The following is a 14,602-nucleotide window of genomic DNA, read 5'->3' as shown; positions in this document are numbered from 1 at the left end:
AAACCATTTTAATTGTCCAATTGTACACTATTTAAAATGAGTCCTTAGATATCTCCTCCATTTGGAATGGTAAGTTCCCCATACAATCTTGGTCTTGTGTAATTAGCCCTTCATTTGGAAAGGTAAGTCCCCCATACATACTTGGTCTTGTGTAATTAGCCCTCATAATGATTTAACCTTATTAGCAAAACCATTTCGAGTGCCCAATCTTTTGAAAATGTGAACCCAAAACACTTGGAGTGCCTAGTCTCTTAACATAAGTTTTAAAAGCCCTCCTCCTTCTCCCTAACCCCACCCCCTTCATAATTAACTTTTCAGTTTATGTCCTACACCCACACAACTATTGGAATTAAACACGAAGTACTAAACCTCAATAAGTTTTAATTTATGTCTAACATCATTGGAGTGCTCAATCTATTGGAGTTTAACTTAAGTCCTAAATTTATGTCTAAAGTGCTCAATCTTTTAGAAATGAGCCTACGTATATATATATATATATACATATATATATATATATATATATATGTATACATATATACATATATGTATATATATATATATGTATATATATATTATATATATACATATATACATATATGTATATATATATATATGTATATATATATTATATGTATATATGTATACATATATATATATATGTATACATATATGTATATATATATATATATATATATATATACATATATGTATACATATATGTATATATGTATACATATATATATACACACACACACACACACACACACACACACACACACACAATACTCGCATCAATGTGAGCTTTGTTACGGAAAAGAAAAGAGACCAAATCATGCTGAAGCCACCACCTTATCATCCCATGATACAGCTTCGTGTGAAGATGGTAACTTCACATTCTTTACAATATACATGTGGAGGACACCTCTTAAACAAAACCTGGCTTAATCCCTTTCTAAGACGTGGTCACGATGTCAAATTATCTGGCAAATTTGTGCTAATACCAAGAATCTTCCCTCCCACATCAGGGAAGACCTCAAAGTTTGGTAATGAAACCACCTTTCCAGTCTTTTCCACTTTGATTGGATATGGCAAAAGGTGTCCTTTCATCTCTGTCACTTCCTCGGCACTGAATTGCTTCCAGTATCGCTCTGTTAGAGCTTGTACCTTCTTTACACATTCTGAACTCCATGGCTCCATAAAACAGCTCTCACTCGCTTGCAAGTGCTCGGCCCAAAGTGACATTCGGTAACCATGAACCTGATCACCACGATCACGCAACAAAAAAAACATGATGATAGGAATTAGTCAACTTGCAACACCATCACCGTAATGAACTTCTTACATCTTAACATGGTCTGCCTGACGTGTGTTGATACTTTTGGTGTCAATATTCTGCAAGCCCATCTGGGTTTTTGTACAAAAGATTGTAAACTACTTGAATGCAACTCATACAACCAATAGGTTTCATTGTGCAAGGTTAACCATAGATTGCTGCAGTCTTGAGACACGTGTGTGCATGTGTGCGCGCTTCTGCCTGTGTTTCTTGTATGTGTTTCTTAAGTAACCTTGGTCTCTCGCATTGTATCTGTACTTTGCTCTTTGCTCCAAAGAGAAGCACATGAAGGATTCAAAGCTCAAAGAAGGTGACTGAATGGATTAATCTGGAGATCCACAAGCAGCCCCTTTTAAGGGTTTTTCTAAGCTTGCACAGTAGTAGAGACCATTAAAGATAGAACCTCAGTGATGTACCTTTTTGGCTGGAGTTACCGATCAATTGGCACATGCATCCACTATTCCATGGGAGAAATTGGGCATCATGGCCCAAATTTGGTATCACCATTATATGAGATTGTAGATGATGAACACTTTCGGGAGGTGCTACTTCAGAGCAGATCATCTTGCATCAGTTTAAGAGGGGAACTAGAAAGAAGACATTGTAGCACCTGCTGAAGTTCAAGAGGTATCTGGTGCCTCATGCAATTTGATTTGAAAGAGCCAATTCACTACTGCCTCACTTGAGTTGCTGCAAGTTTATCAGAAAGCTACATGGGTGAGGTCACCTGTAAATGATGGTGGGAGTGTGACAGGCATCACACCTCAGAGTGCTCACACAGTGCAGTTCAGCCACTTACTAGGCATCTGAACACTAAATCAGGTTGCAGTAGAGGGAAGCCTTTACCAGGGGAAGGCTGCCCAAGAAAGAGTTGTGGGTATGTTCACACTCTGCAAAACAAGAGGTCAACGTGCAGGGCCGACAGGTAGTGGGCTGCAGCGCAGATAACTTGGACAGGTATAGCATGGGCGGCCATGGGCAAAAAACGGCTGTATGTCGAGAAGTAGCAAGTTCAAACACTCAGGCAAACCAGTATTATTGCTGGTTGTAGAAGAAATAAGGAAGACGACCAGCCTTGTGGGGTACGTAACAGACAATAAGCTATATACACATTGTTAGACCAGGCATCCCTTAATCTGTGTAACTTATCCAATGTTGAACTCTTTAATCTCTCAAGCTTTCCATGCTTTAGTCATAGAATTAAAAAATAATTACAACTTTCATGTATTTCAGGCACAGAAGAAGTAGCCACTAGAATTCAGGACTTTAAACTTAATAAACACGTGCAAACCCATCTCTGTACCTTCTACCTCTTGGAGGGTTGCAGTCTGCTCCCAAGCAGGCATTTCTTTTTCTACTAACGGAAATCTTGGGAAAAAATATTACTAGAACAAAAAAAATGTGCTCTTCACATATACAAGAGAGGGCTAGCTATTCTATTGTATGCAGCAAGCTTAAAAGAAGGTTCACCTGGCCTCTAGGAGGAGCATGAATGTGGGCCCATGTATGATAAGGCTGATAAGCACCCATAGCAATCTCTGTATCCCTTGACCCACCCATGGAACGCTGGTTGATATTGGCTGAGCCAATGATGACATATTCATCATCCACAATCATCCCTTTTGCATGGACATAAATCATGAAGCGTCTGCTCTTCAAAGCTTTGGCCTGGATGCAACAAAATCGGCATTATTTAAATTGCATTACATGCCCAAGTTATATGATGATGAAGGCAGCCTAATATGAAAACACAACTTTATCTGATGTTCGGAGTGGAAGTTCACAGAAACAACAACACGTACAGTAGCATGTATGCAGGAAATTACGAAGGTCTCACAACCCACCTACCCTCGAGCTTTCTTTCTTCATACTGGGTCTAAACCCAACCCTATAAACTACATTGCCTTGTTCGCTAAGCCCTCTAGGTTCTCTCTCAAACCAGCAGAGGTAACATGATGGGGGCTGCCCAAGTTATATGATGAAGACAGCCTAATCTGAAAACACAACTTTATTTGATGTTCAGAGTGGCAGTTCACAGAACATATACAACAGATGCAGAGCTTTGGCATGCTCGGTTTGGTCACCTAAACTTTGCTAGTCTTCTATGCCTGCAAAGGCATGCTGTGGTCTCTCCGTTGCCGGCACTCGATGCATATGTCAAACATGTTTGTGAGGGTTACATTTTAGGCAAAATGCATTGGGCACCATTTCCCAAGGATGGTTCAGTGAGGGCTGCTCAAAAATTGCAGCTCAAACAGTGGACACCATCCATTCGAGGTCATCTCTACTTCGTTATGTTCATGCATGAGCTTACCAGATTCAATTGGGTCTATGCTATGAAGCAGAAGTCAAAGGTATTTATGTGCTTTAAGCACTTTCAGCTCATGGCTGAAAATGTCTTTGGATGTAAGATTCGGATATTACGTATAGAGGGAGGGGGGGAATACATGTCCAAAGAGTTCAATGCATATTTGTCAGAAAGAGGCATTCAACATCAATGTACCGTGCCCTGTACACCTCAGCACAATGGTGTATCTGAGAAATAGGTCTCTCATGGAGATGGCAAGATGATGGTCAAAGGCCAAAGCTTGCCTCACAAGTTTTGGATGGAAGCTATCATGTGTGCAGCCTATGTTCTTACCAGACGTCCAACCAAGCTTTGCAGAACATCACTCCTTATGAAGCTTTCAGAGCACGAGATGGATTTCCACAAACATGCAGGCACACGGCTTTAGCCCAGCATTTGAGGACAGATTTGCAGCCAGTCTCTTGCATGCTCGGGATCATCTCACACCATCCCTTCAAGAGTCAGCTCTAGTAGCCTTTGAGGAGCGGCTCCGTCAGCCTCTAATCTGGAATCCCCTGGTCCATCTGCCTAGTGGTCACATGCTTGGAGCTCGCCCGCACGTATCATGGGGAGCTTTGAGCATGGGCCTCGCTAGGTCACTTGGAGATTGGCTTACATTCAGACAGATGCCCCCAAAGGCTCAGGAGAGAGGCCTTACTGGGATCCGGGGCAGAGACCGACTCAACCACAACATCGACGACTCCATCCCTCCACATTGGCTGGCCCCGATACCGGACCCTCCTCCGCAGTGGTTTGGGAGTGTTCTCACCAAGCACGATATACCCCTAGGAGTTGATGGCGCGGACGAGAGCTCCACCTTACTGACCTTCTCTATTGAGCTTCATGGTAGACTGGAGAGAGCAGAGACCCCCTTAGAGGACCTCAAGGGATGCACCTTGCACGGGGTGAGGGTGATTGTTTTTCATGCACATGAGTGGCACATCGACTCTCCACCAGCCAAGGTGGCCAGAGGGAGACTTTGGCGGTTATGGATTTGGGAGGGCCAGCCTCTCACGAGGTTCTAGTGGGACCTGGGAGAGTGGACATGGCAGAATCCAGAGGACAATGAGGAGACACCTAGCACCCCCTTCTTTGCTTACATTGCACAATTGGTCTGCAGGATACAAATGTCAGAGGTGGAGGGCACTCTAGCAGCAAGAGCACATTGGCAATCCCAAGGCCTCCTGCCACACACTCTCTCAAATTTATGGAAGTGGCTGTGAACCATGGAAGATCACTCTTTTCATGTGGCAGCTGGCACATAGGAGTTTAGTAGTTGGCACTTGGTTCGCTATTGGGGGTAGGCCAACATTATGTCAGAGGTGTGGTCATCCCCAGGAGTCTCAACGTCATTGTCTTTGGGATTGCCCGAAGGCTCAAGAAGTTTGGCAGAGGATCCTACACATTTTCACTGTGGATCAGGCTCCCACCCGTATTGTTACATAGGGCACAATTGCTTGGGCCACTGAGGCCGCAATCATCATGCCATATGAGGGGGAAGGTGGGGGACTAGCCCTTCAAGTCTCCCACCTTTGTATTTCTACAATGCCAGTTCCAGCTCCTCCTACAGATCGCTCGACTCTAGGTTCTAGCCAAAGATGAGAGATTTGTAGCAGTATAGCTACGTGGCATATATGGAGAGCTCCATGCAGCGAAGCCATTGAAGGCACCCTCACCCCGCCTGCAGAGTCTATCCCGAGTATCTGGCTCGATATCATTCATACCCTCCAAGGTCACTGGTGGGGGCAACTTCAAGGTGGCTCAGACTGCATGAGGAAGCGTTGGGAGGCCTTCCTGAGAGGATCTGGCGGCACGACCCATTTCTTACAGATAGTGGTGGTGAGCCCACTTGGCATTATAGACCACCAGTGTGGTTGTTGCCCCCTCCCCCCATTGTACGAGATAGCCTTCTTCTCCTAGAGCAACTAGCCGGAGGAGAAGTGCATCCTCCCTCTTTGTTCATCTTGACTCTCGTTTCCCATTTGGGGACGGATTTGTACTTAGCCATTTTGGCTGTTTTTTCTCAGTAACTAATAGAATTATCTTTTTCCTGGAAAAAAAAAGCATGGGTCCACATACACACACTCATAAGGAGTGTTCACACATACACTCATAGGGAATGTTCACATAGAAGCTCCGAATATCCATCATCCTATACAAAGTGCTAAACTCTTCGACGGAATCAACTATACATCTGAAATGCACCCTAAGGAAACCCACTATCATCTGAGCATGCAAAAAATAACTCTAGAACAAATGCCAACCAAAATTTGCTATGATCTTGGACGAGAGGACATACATGAGCCAATTCTGGAAAATCAAGTATAGGTCATTATCGTCATGCTGTATATATTACACATCTGCATAGCATGCCCCCCTTAGTTAAAATCTCTGGCACTAAAGCCCAGTACCCATCGAGCCCATAAGATAAACCAGAACTTAGGTCTATCCTCTATCATCCAGTCTCGAAAGGGAATATCTATTCTACAGAACCAAAATCTACACATTCTATAATTACCAGTAAAATCAGCAATAAACCTAGTGCACCTCAAGGAAAAAACACCTAGCACCATGGCCCATCCTCACTCACCATGCTGACAAAAAAAAAGTTAACCATGGTCATAGAGAACCCTTATCAGTGTAATTTTCTTGACAAAAGTCAAGAGAAGCTTTCCTCATGGGTCAAACTCATAAGAGTATCTAAAAGAATAACTACCCACATGAAGCCACACTGAACCCCCAATCTAAACTCTGTCAATCTCTGTTAGAAGATGATAATAAAACCACCCTCGAGATCCTGTGTAGTACATCCAAGAAATGTGCTGGATCAAATACATGATCTAAAGTTTTTTTTTTTTTTTTTCCGAGAAAAGATCCTTTCATTAGTTATGTAAAAAACGCCCGTAGGGCTACAAAGGAGATCTCTCCTGCTCCTAACAGAGAGAAGAGCAGTGAATACATCATGGCAGCCCGGGAGACTCTCCCTAGGTGCTGCAAAATACAAGCATCAGTCTAAAGGACTGAGCGGCTAAATCATACAATGGGGGGGGGAAAGAGCCAAACAGGTGGCCTGTAGTGCCAACGGGGGGATCCCGTGTGTAGGGTGTAGAACGGGCCGCAGCGCCAAGTGGTATGAAAGGCCTGGCGCCGTAAGATCGCCTCATCCGAGTCTCCCCGGATGCGGTCGTACTGTCCTCGCAGGGTGTGGATCAACTCCTGCCAAATCCCCCGAACAGTCTCTGCTGGTGGCTCTAATCTCCCCTCAAAGGCCGTAAAGCACCGGGCCCTCCAGGTGAACCAGATGGTGAGGCTGCTGAGGAGCTCCCATCGTAAATCCCTCTCCTGTGTCCAGCTGGCGGACGAGAAATCCGGTGCCGGAACCAGGCGAGGCTGGCCCCTAATAAATCTGATGGCCTGACTGCCCTGCTCCATCTCATAGCCCATAGCAGGCCCTGACGAAGTCGACCAAGCAGCGGCACCCCACGTAAACATACCCTCTGGAGAGAGGGGGGCCAGAATACGCAGCATCCGCAGCCAAATCTGCTGTGCCTGAGGGCAGTCCCAAAGGCAGTGTCTCTGTGTCTCCATAGGGTGGCCACATCGGACGCAGGCCGCCGGAAGACCGCTGTAAACAAGCCAAGTGCCAACTGCTGAGCCCCTGTGGGCGACCAGCCACTGAAAAGCCGAGATCCTGCGGTCCTGTCGACTAGCCCAGAGCCGAGCCCAGAAATCCTCCAGGAACTCCTGTGATAGTCCCTGCAATCGCCAATGCCCCGCTGCCGCTGGAGAAACCGTCCTCCTCGCCGTCAAAATATGCCGTCCCAGCCGAACAGTATACTGGAAAAATGTGATCTCTGTGGCCTCAAGGGATGCATAAGGATCATGCCACTCGTACTCTCCGGGGTCCCACTGTAGCCGGGCCAAGGGGCGCGCGGCATATGCCCAAATGCGCCAATCCGGGAGCACGTCAGCAGGGTTGGGGTCAATATGCCACTTCCGAGAAGCGGCAGCCACTACCCGAATCCTCTGAAAGGTGCACTCTGCAACCAAAGGCGACTCCACCTCCACTCTCTGGAGTCTGCCCTCATCCTGAATCTTATAGTAGAGGCATCTGCCATCCTCAGTGCTAGCTCTGACAGCAATCAGGATCTCCAACTGTGTAAAGGCTCCCATCCACCGTGGGGCCACTGGCTCGAGAGGTGTGAACCACTCCTCTGAAAGTGCCTCCTGAATATCATCCCTCATAATCAACCCCCCTCTGAAGTGACTCAGCCTCTCCACCTGGGTCTCCTCTGGTAGACTGCAGAAAGCCTGCCAGTCTCCAAAACTACGAGCTGGGCCTGCCGCTAAAGGTCCCCAGGCTAGACGAGGCCGAGAACCCAGCATATGACCCTGCTCTGTACGAACCGCTGGGCTCCAGATGAGCGGCTGCCTGGCCCGCTCCTCAACACAAGAAGGAGGCCGCTGAGAGAGCCCCGGTCTCAGCAGCTCCCAAGCTCTCAGGATACTCAAAGCAAATCTGTCCTCCCATCCTCTACTGAGGCCTGTCCTCCTCATCTCTATGAAGATCCAGCGAATCTCTGGTGCCCAAGTACCCCCTGCAGGAGGCGCCCAGGCCTGCAGTCGCTGCAAGAGGAGCTCTTTCCAAGGCTCAGCGCCTGGAAGCAACCCCCGAACAATAAGCTTCCCCAATAAGGCTCTACTCTGATCGACTGGATCTATAATGCCCAAACCGCCCCGAGCCAGCGGAAGTGTAATAACTGCCCATGCAACCTTTGCCCGAGCTGGCTGACCGTCCCGCCCAGACCACAGAAAGTTCCTGATCAGCCTCTGTACCTGGCTGATGCAGGAGCTCGAGAAAATCCAGCAAGACGTAATGTACCACATAGTCGCTAACAGCACCTGATTTGCCACCACCACCCTCCCAGCCAAGGATAGTCGAGCTGTACTCCAATACAATAGCTTCTTCCGAATGCTCAGAAGAAGCGGGGCAATCTGCTGCTCAGGTGACAAATCGAGGCCAATCTGGCATCCCAAATACCGCACTGCTGTGCCGGGAGGAATCCATCTAAAACCGGGGTCCGGACTCCATGCCGGAGTGGGAGCACTACTGATCCAAAAGGCCACTGTCTTGCGCCAATTGATCAATGCTCCCGAAGCTGCACTAAAAACCTGGAGCGACTGCTCTGCCCGAATAAGATTGGCCTCTTGGCCATGCAAAAATAAGCCCGTGTCGTCTGCAAACTCAGCATCAAGCAAATCCTCCCCCCGGACTGGGAGCTGAAGTCCTCTCAAACCAACCTCCTCTGCCGACAAATACATACTCATAGCCTCCGCAAAGAAGAGAAAAAGGAAAGGGGCGAGAGGACACCCCTGACGGACTGATCTGGTCAGCTCAAAACTCGGCCCCCGACCTCCTGCAATCAGCACCTGGCTGCGAGCTGTGGAATACAAAGCTGCCACCCCTCTGATCCATCCTGGCTCAAAGCCCAGGCGTAGCATAGTGCCCTCTAAGAATCCCCAATCAACTCTATCGTATGCCTTCTCAAAATCGAGAAGCATCACGACCAAGTCCTCGCCAAGAAACCTAGCTCGGGCCGTCGCCTCCCGGAAAGTAAAGATGTTGTCAAGGATACTGCGCTCCTTGACAAATCCTGTCTGAGTAGCATGAATCAACTCCCCCAGGAAGGGCTGGATCCTCAAACTCAAGGCCTTTGCCAAGACCTTATAGACAGTATTGAGGATCGTAATAGGCCTCCAATGCCGAATATCATCTGATACTCCCTCTCCCTTGGGGATAAGATAGATCAAGCCCTCTGAAAAGCTCTGCGGCATCACCCCAGTGTCCAAAACATGCTGAAAGCCCCTGCGGAGGCCTGGCCCCAAAAGGTCCCAATAGCGCATAAAAAAGGCCGGCGTCAGTCCGTCCTCCCCTGGGCAACTATGTCACGGCAGGACCCTCAAGGCCTCGGCAAGCTCAGTCTCTGACAGAGGCGCACCTAGAACTGTGCGCATATAGTCTGTGACCCTCCTCTGCACATGGGCCCACACAGTCTGTCTGCATACATCTCGATCCTCAGTGGCTGGCTCCGCTGAAAGCAAGTCACTATAAAAAGCAGTGGCAATGGCTCTGATCTCCCCGAGCTCAGTAGCTATCGATCCATCTGGTCTACCAAGCTGGCGAATCCCTGCTCGCGCATGACGGGGTCCAGTGATCTCAAAAAACTCCCCAGTCACTCTATCACCAAGCTGCGTCCACTGAGAGGCCTGACGACGATAGTAAAACTCATGTCTCTGCTCCTCTGCCTCTCTAACCTCCTGGCGGGCCTGGCTCAGCTGGGACGCCACCCACTCACATGCTGGCTGCTGCTCCTGAAGGCGCTGTAGCGAAGCAAGGCTGCGTCTCAGCCGTTGCTCCCGCTCGCGAATCTCTCCCAGTCGTGTCAAAGCTGCAGCGTGCAGAAAAGAGCTAAGATCAATGAGTCCCTGGGCACACTGGCCCGCTGCATCCTGGTCAGAGCACTGACTATCATGCCAGATCCTCTCAATGTCCTCAGCGAGACTGGGGTCTGCAAGTACCCGCTCTGGGATCCTCAACTGCAAGCTGGGCTCCCGTGTCCCCTCCTCCAAAGTCAATATAACTGGCGCATGATCTGAAAATGAGGTGCCAGCAAGAATGCCGACGGAGCCCCCTCGCTCCCCCAACCAATCGCCCACATAAAAGCGATCAATCCGAGATAGATTAGTCCCTCCCTGCCGGCGATCCGACCGAGAGAAACTTAGACTGTCCTGAGACCGGGAGAAAGCCCCATGCTGCCATGCATCAGTGATCCTCAGTGACATGCAAAACCGGTCCCAAGCTGCAAGCTCCGTGCCGTGCACTGTAACATGACTGCCTCCCACCCTATCTGCCGGGTCCTCAAGCATGTTGAAGTCTCCCCCAACACACCAATGTGCGGCCTCTGGCAATGCATCTGTAACCTGAGTCCAGAACTCTGCTCTGGCACTAGCATGATTGGGCGCATAGATGTTGAGCACACCCAATAGCTCATCATGCATCCGCAGAATGACATACTGTGCTCTACCAGGCACAATGATCCCTCGATCCACAATGGCCTGCCGCCATGCATCTGCAATAACCATGCATACTCCTCCCTGTCCACCCAAAGGACCAAACCCTGCAGACCAGAAAGTGTCCCATCTACCAGGCATCACCGAACCATATCTCCGGATCCTGCTCTCACCCAAGTGGTGCTCCTGCATCATCAGAATGTCAATGCTGCCACCAACCAGGCATCTCTGTAGCTCCTGCCTCAAGCAGCCTCGATAGCGTATAAAGTGTGCTCCGCCAAGGCCCTGTACATTCCATGAGATGATCCTCATGGATGTCCTACTGAGGTGGATGCTGTCTCAGCCGTGCGGCGAGCCTTCGCAAGCGGCTTGGATGGAGAGTAGTCCCCATCCGAACGGCTGCGAGTCTGCCCACCCGGTGTACTGCAAGAATCCCGGATCAGGCGCCAGTGGCTGTGACCCATGGCGACTGCCTCCTGCTCTGACATAGTAACCTCGTGGATACTCACATATCCTGGGTCGCGTGCCAAATCTGCAACTATGCGCACGACCAAATGCCGAATCCCGGATGTATCCACACTCCCGGGATCCAAGAAAAAATGAGCCAACTCCCAAAGTCGGCCTATCACATCTGTAACCTCCAAATCGCTCATGTGATGAGAAAACTCAACTGCCTGAGTCTTCAACGTGCTGTCCACTCCCGGTCACAAGGTCCACAGAGGGGGAACGAGAAGGCCACCGCTGAGTCTAGTGCCTCCTCCCCGCGGGCCGGAGGTATCACTACATGCACTCGGATGGGTGCTGGCTCATGGGGGCCCTCTGCTCCAAAAAGCCGTGTAAAGGTATAATCAAACGCCTCCGAGCGCTGTCGAATGCCGAGGCGACTCAGCCGACTGCGGATAGATGACATCCGTGAGGCCCTAATCGGCATAGGTCTCCTCTGTGATGCTCGAGCGAGGTCAGTGCTCAGCGCCCTCCGGACTGCAGGTGAGCGCCAGGGAACTGCCAGGACCTCCCGGGAAGGCGAGGCGGGCGGAGGGGGAGGAGGGGGAGGCGAGGGAGGAGGAGAGGGAGCCGCTGCCGAGACCGGAGCGGGGGCGGGAGGAGGCGATGGTGGACGCGAGGCGGTGGGAGGGGGTGGGTGTGGGGGAGGTGAAGGAGGGGGAGCTGGCATCTCCTGGTCCTCGGTCGCTGCAGGGGTCTCCTCCTGAAGGGGAGCAAATCTGTTCCTCACAGGAACCCAGTGAGGCTGAGACTGTGGCTGCTGCTGCAGCGGTATCTGGGCGCGCTGCTGTGGCTGTCTCCCTCGACGGCGCCCCTGTCCAGGCTGCCACTCCGAGGTCTCTGTGGCCTGAGCAGGTGTCCCTGAGGCAGCCTGCCGAGCCGAATCTGTGGTTGGACGGGCCATCCGTGGCCTGCTGCTGTGGTGAGGGTCGAGGTCTCCTGCGAGGGCAGGCCTTGGCCAAATGACCGACCTGCCTGCAAATGAAGCACTGGTTCGGGAGCCCCGAGAACTCCACTCTCTGATCTATCCACCCCCCCCCTATCCTAGGTAGCTGAATGACCTTAGGAAGGGAGGAGATGTCAGATACCAACACTCTGACCGAAGGTAGCCCAGCTGCTCTGGCCACCACTGAAGCTGCTGAGGGGCCCGTCTCAAGAACCGAGCCCACCAATGCTCCGAGCCTGGAGAGGAGCGGAAGATACTCCCGGCGGAGACTAGGGAAACAAACTGTAATATGGAAGAGGCGCTCTCCCTGCTCCGCCGCAGCTGGGTCAAATCCATGCTGCCAAGGCCTGAAGAAAGCCCGAGCACCCCTGATATCCAGAGGACTCATGGCAAGGACCTTGGCAACGCTCTGGGCGGCCTCGAACTCGATCTGATAATGTCCCCGGCCCAAGAGCTGTACATCCAGGATCTTGCCCACATCTGCAAGAAGGCGAGCCTGAAGTAGATCCCTGATCTCCCCTCTGCTGGGGCGAGTGCCGACTATACGGCAGATGGTGGAGTGAGCCTGAAGGCGTTCCACCTCTGCGGTGAGGCTCGCTTCCTCTTCCGGCGAAAGAGAAAGCCTGATGGGGATGACCTCGGGGGCGGGCGAGGGGGCTGCGGAAGAGTCCCTCTGAGGCGAGGCGGGAGGAGTCTCCATCAGAGTCTGAAGCTCAAGCGAAGGCGAGGCGAAAGCGGAAAACCTGCAAGAAGCGGCCTGCACACCAAGAGGTGGAAGGACGGATGACGATGAGGAAAAAAAACAAAAACACCCCCCAAGGGGTGAGAAGCAGCACGACAGAGGAGGGAGGGGGGGGGGGGGGGGGGAAACGGAGGAGAGGCCCAGAGGGGGGGGGCGGCGACAACGCGAGAAGGAGGGGGGCGGGGCGCTGCTGATGGGAGGCGGGCGTGAAGAGGCGAAGAGGCGGGGGGGCGAACTGGCGGCAGCGGGGAGGGAGGGCGAACAGGCGGCAGCGGGGAGGGAGGGCGAAATGGCGAAGAGGGGAGGGGGGGCGAACTGGCGAAGAGGGGGGGGAGGGCGCAGCAGCGAGGAAGGAGGGGGGGGGCGAAGCGGCGAGCAGAGGGGAGCAAGCGGGGGGCGGAAAGAAGAAAGGCTGCGAGGAGGGGGGGGGGAGCGATGGCGCGCAGAGCAGGGGGAGGCGGGAGCTTCAGCGAGCGGGCTCGGAACACTCTCTTTATCTACATGATCTAAAGTTACTCCAAGTAAACTCTACATAGGCAAGATAAATGATCATACATGAAAGTAATAAGTAACTACAAGTAGTCACCTATCTGGTCACTAGCACTCGGTTATGATATACACGGATTACAATCGTAGCAACTGCCCTGACGAAATTCCTTCGTCGAGGCGTCCTAATTGGAATTTATCTATCCAGAACTAACTGATGATATTCATGGATGCACGAAGGAACTAACGATCATGACAACTACCAACAAAATAAAACCAAGATAGTCCATAGCACCGTCCAAGTCATGCTATTGATCCTTCGCATCAACTCATGATGTATACTAGGTAGCTTGCAATCACAAGGATCCAAATATGTGTCCACCACCCTGTACCATTCAGGTCACAGAATAAGTATCAAAGCAACCCTAACACAGAGAGGCTGACAAGGCATTGATGTTGAGATTTCCAGGTATTTCTCTCATCATCTCTCTTTCCCTAAAATGAAATGGTATGTTGAAGTTTGGACAAGGATTTGTTGGCATCAAGGATTGCAAGTTGCTGTGTGTTAGAGAAATGGGAAAAAGCAGTGTTTGTATGTGTGTGTTTGGGCTTAGAGCGAGTACCCGAGAGAGGGCTGAGGGCAGAGAAGGCTGGGCAGCAGGCGCCTATGGGAAACCAAGTGTGGCTACCCTAGGCAGCCCTGCTATTGCCTTAGCCTAGCCATGCCGGCAGCAGCCAGCATACAGGCTGGAAAAAAGCCAGTGCACAGGCTGACTGTAGCCACCAGAACAGCCAAGAAGGGTGCAAATCCATGGCGGTGGAGAGCTCAGATGCTGTGTGCAGAGAAGCAGGGCTGTATGCAAAGAAAAAACAGCAGAAAGTAGGTGCAAGAAAGCAACATCAGATATGCACAGAAAGCAGGCTGCAAACGCTTTTTGCTAAAGATACTCGATGGTTGGTTTTAGACTTTAGAAAAAGCTTCATCATTTTTTTTTAAATGTGGAAAGCAGATTTTGGGAAGGTCTTTACAGTTGGTATCAAGATACATCCATCCATCACATGCTCAAATCTGCAAATCTGGTCATCTACAAGTTTGGCCATCATATCGAACTCATCACCCCACTCAAAATTTAGCCCGGAACTGAGCCTAAAATTCAGAACCTAAAATCGACT

At 50.4% G+C, this 14,602-nt stretch overlaps 1 protein-coding gene across 1 annotated transcript in view; it reads right to left on the bottom strand.

The window, feature by feature from the left end:
• Nucleotides 1-788: 788 nt before the first annotated feature.
• The window catches only part of LOC147639249 (phospholipase D gamma 3-like), a 121,914-nt gene continuing 108,100 nt past the window's right edge, over nt 789-14,602 (bottom strand). The window contains exons 9-10 of the mRNA XM_086788923.1: nt 2,804-3,001; nt 789-1,257 (exon numbers count right to left, since the gene is read on the bottom strand). Coding sequence (XP_086645049.1) covers nt 964-1,257; nt 2,804-3,001 — 492 coding nt within the window. The 3' untranslated portion in view covers nt 789-963. The remainder of the gene's footprint in view (nt 1,258-2,803; nt 3,002-14,602) is intronic.

This window comes from Cibotium barometz, chromosome 4, assembly GCF_041138505.1.
Source record: "Cibotium barometz isolate CiBa-2024 chromosome 4, ASM4113850v1, whole genome shotgun sequence".
Classification (NCBI taxonomy): Eukaryota; Viridiplantae; Streptophyta; class Polypodiopsida; order Cyatheales; family Cibotiaceae; genus Cibotium; species Cibotium barometz.
This window is presented reverse-complemented; position numbering and strand designations above follow the sequence as displayed.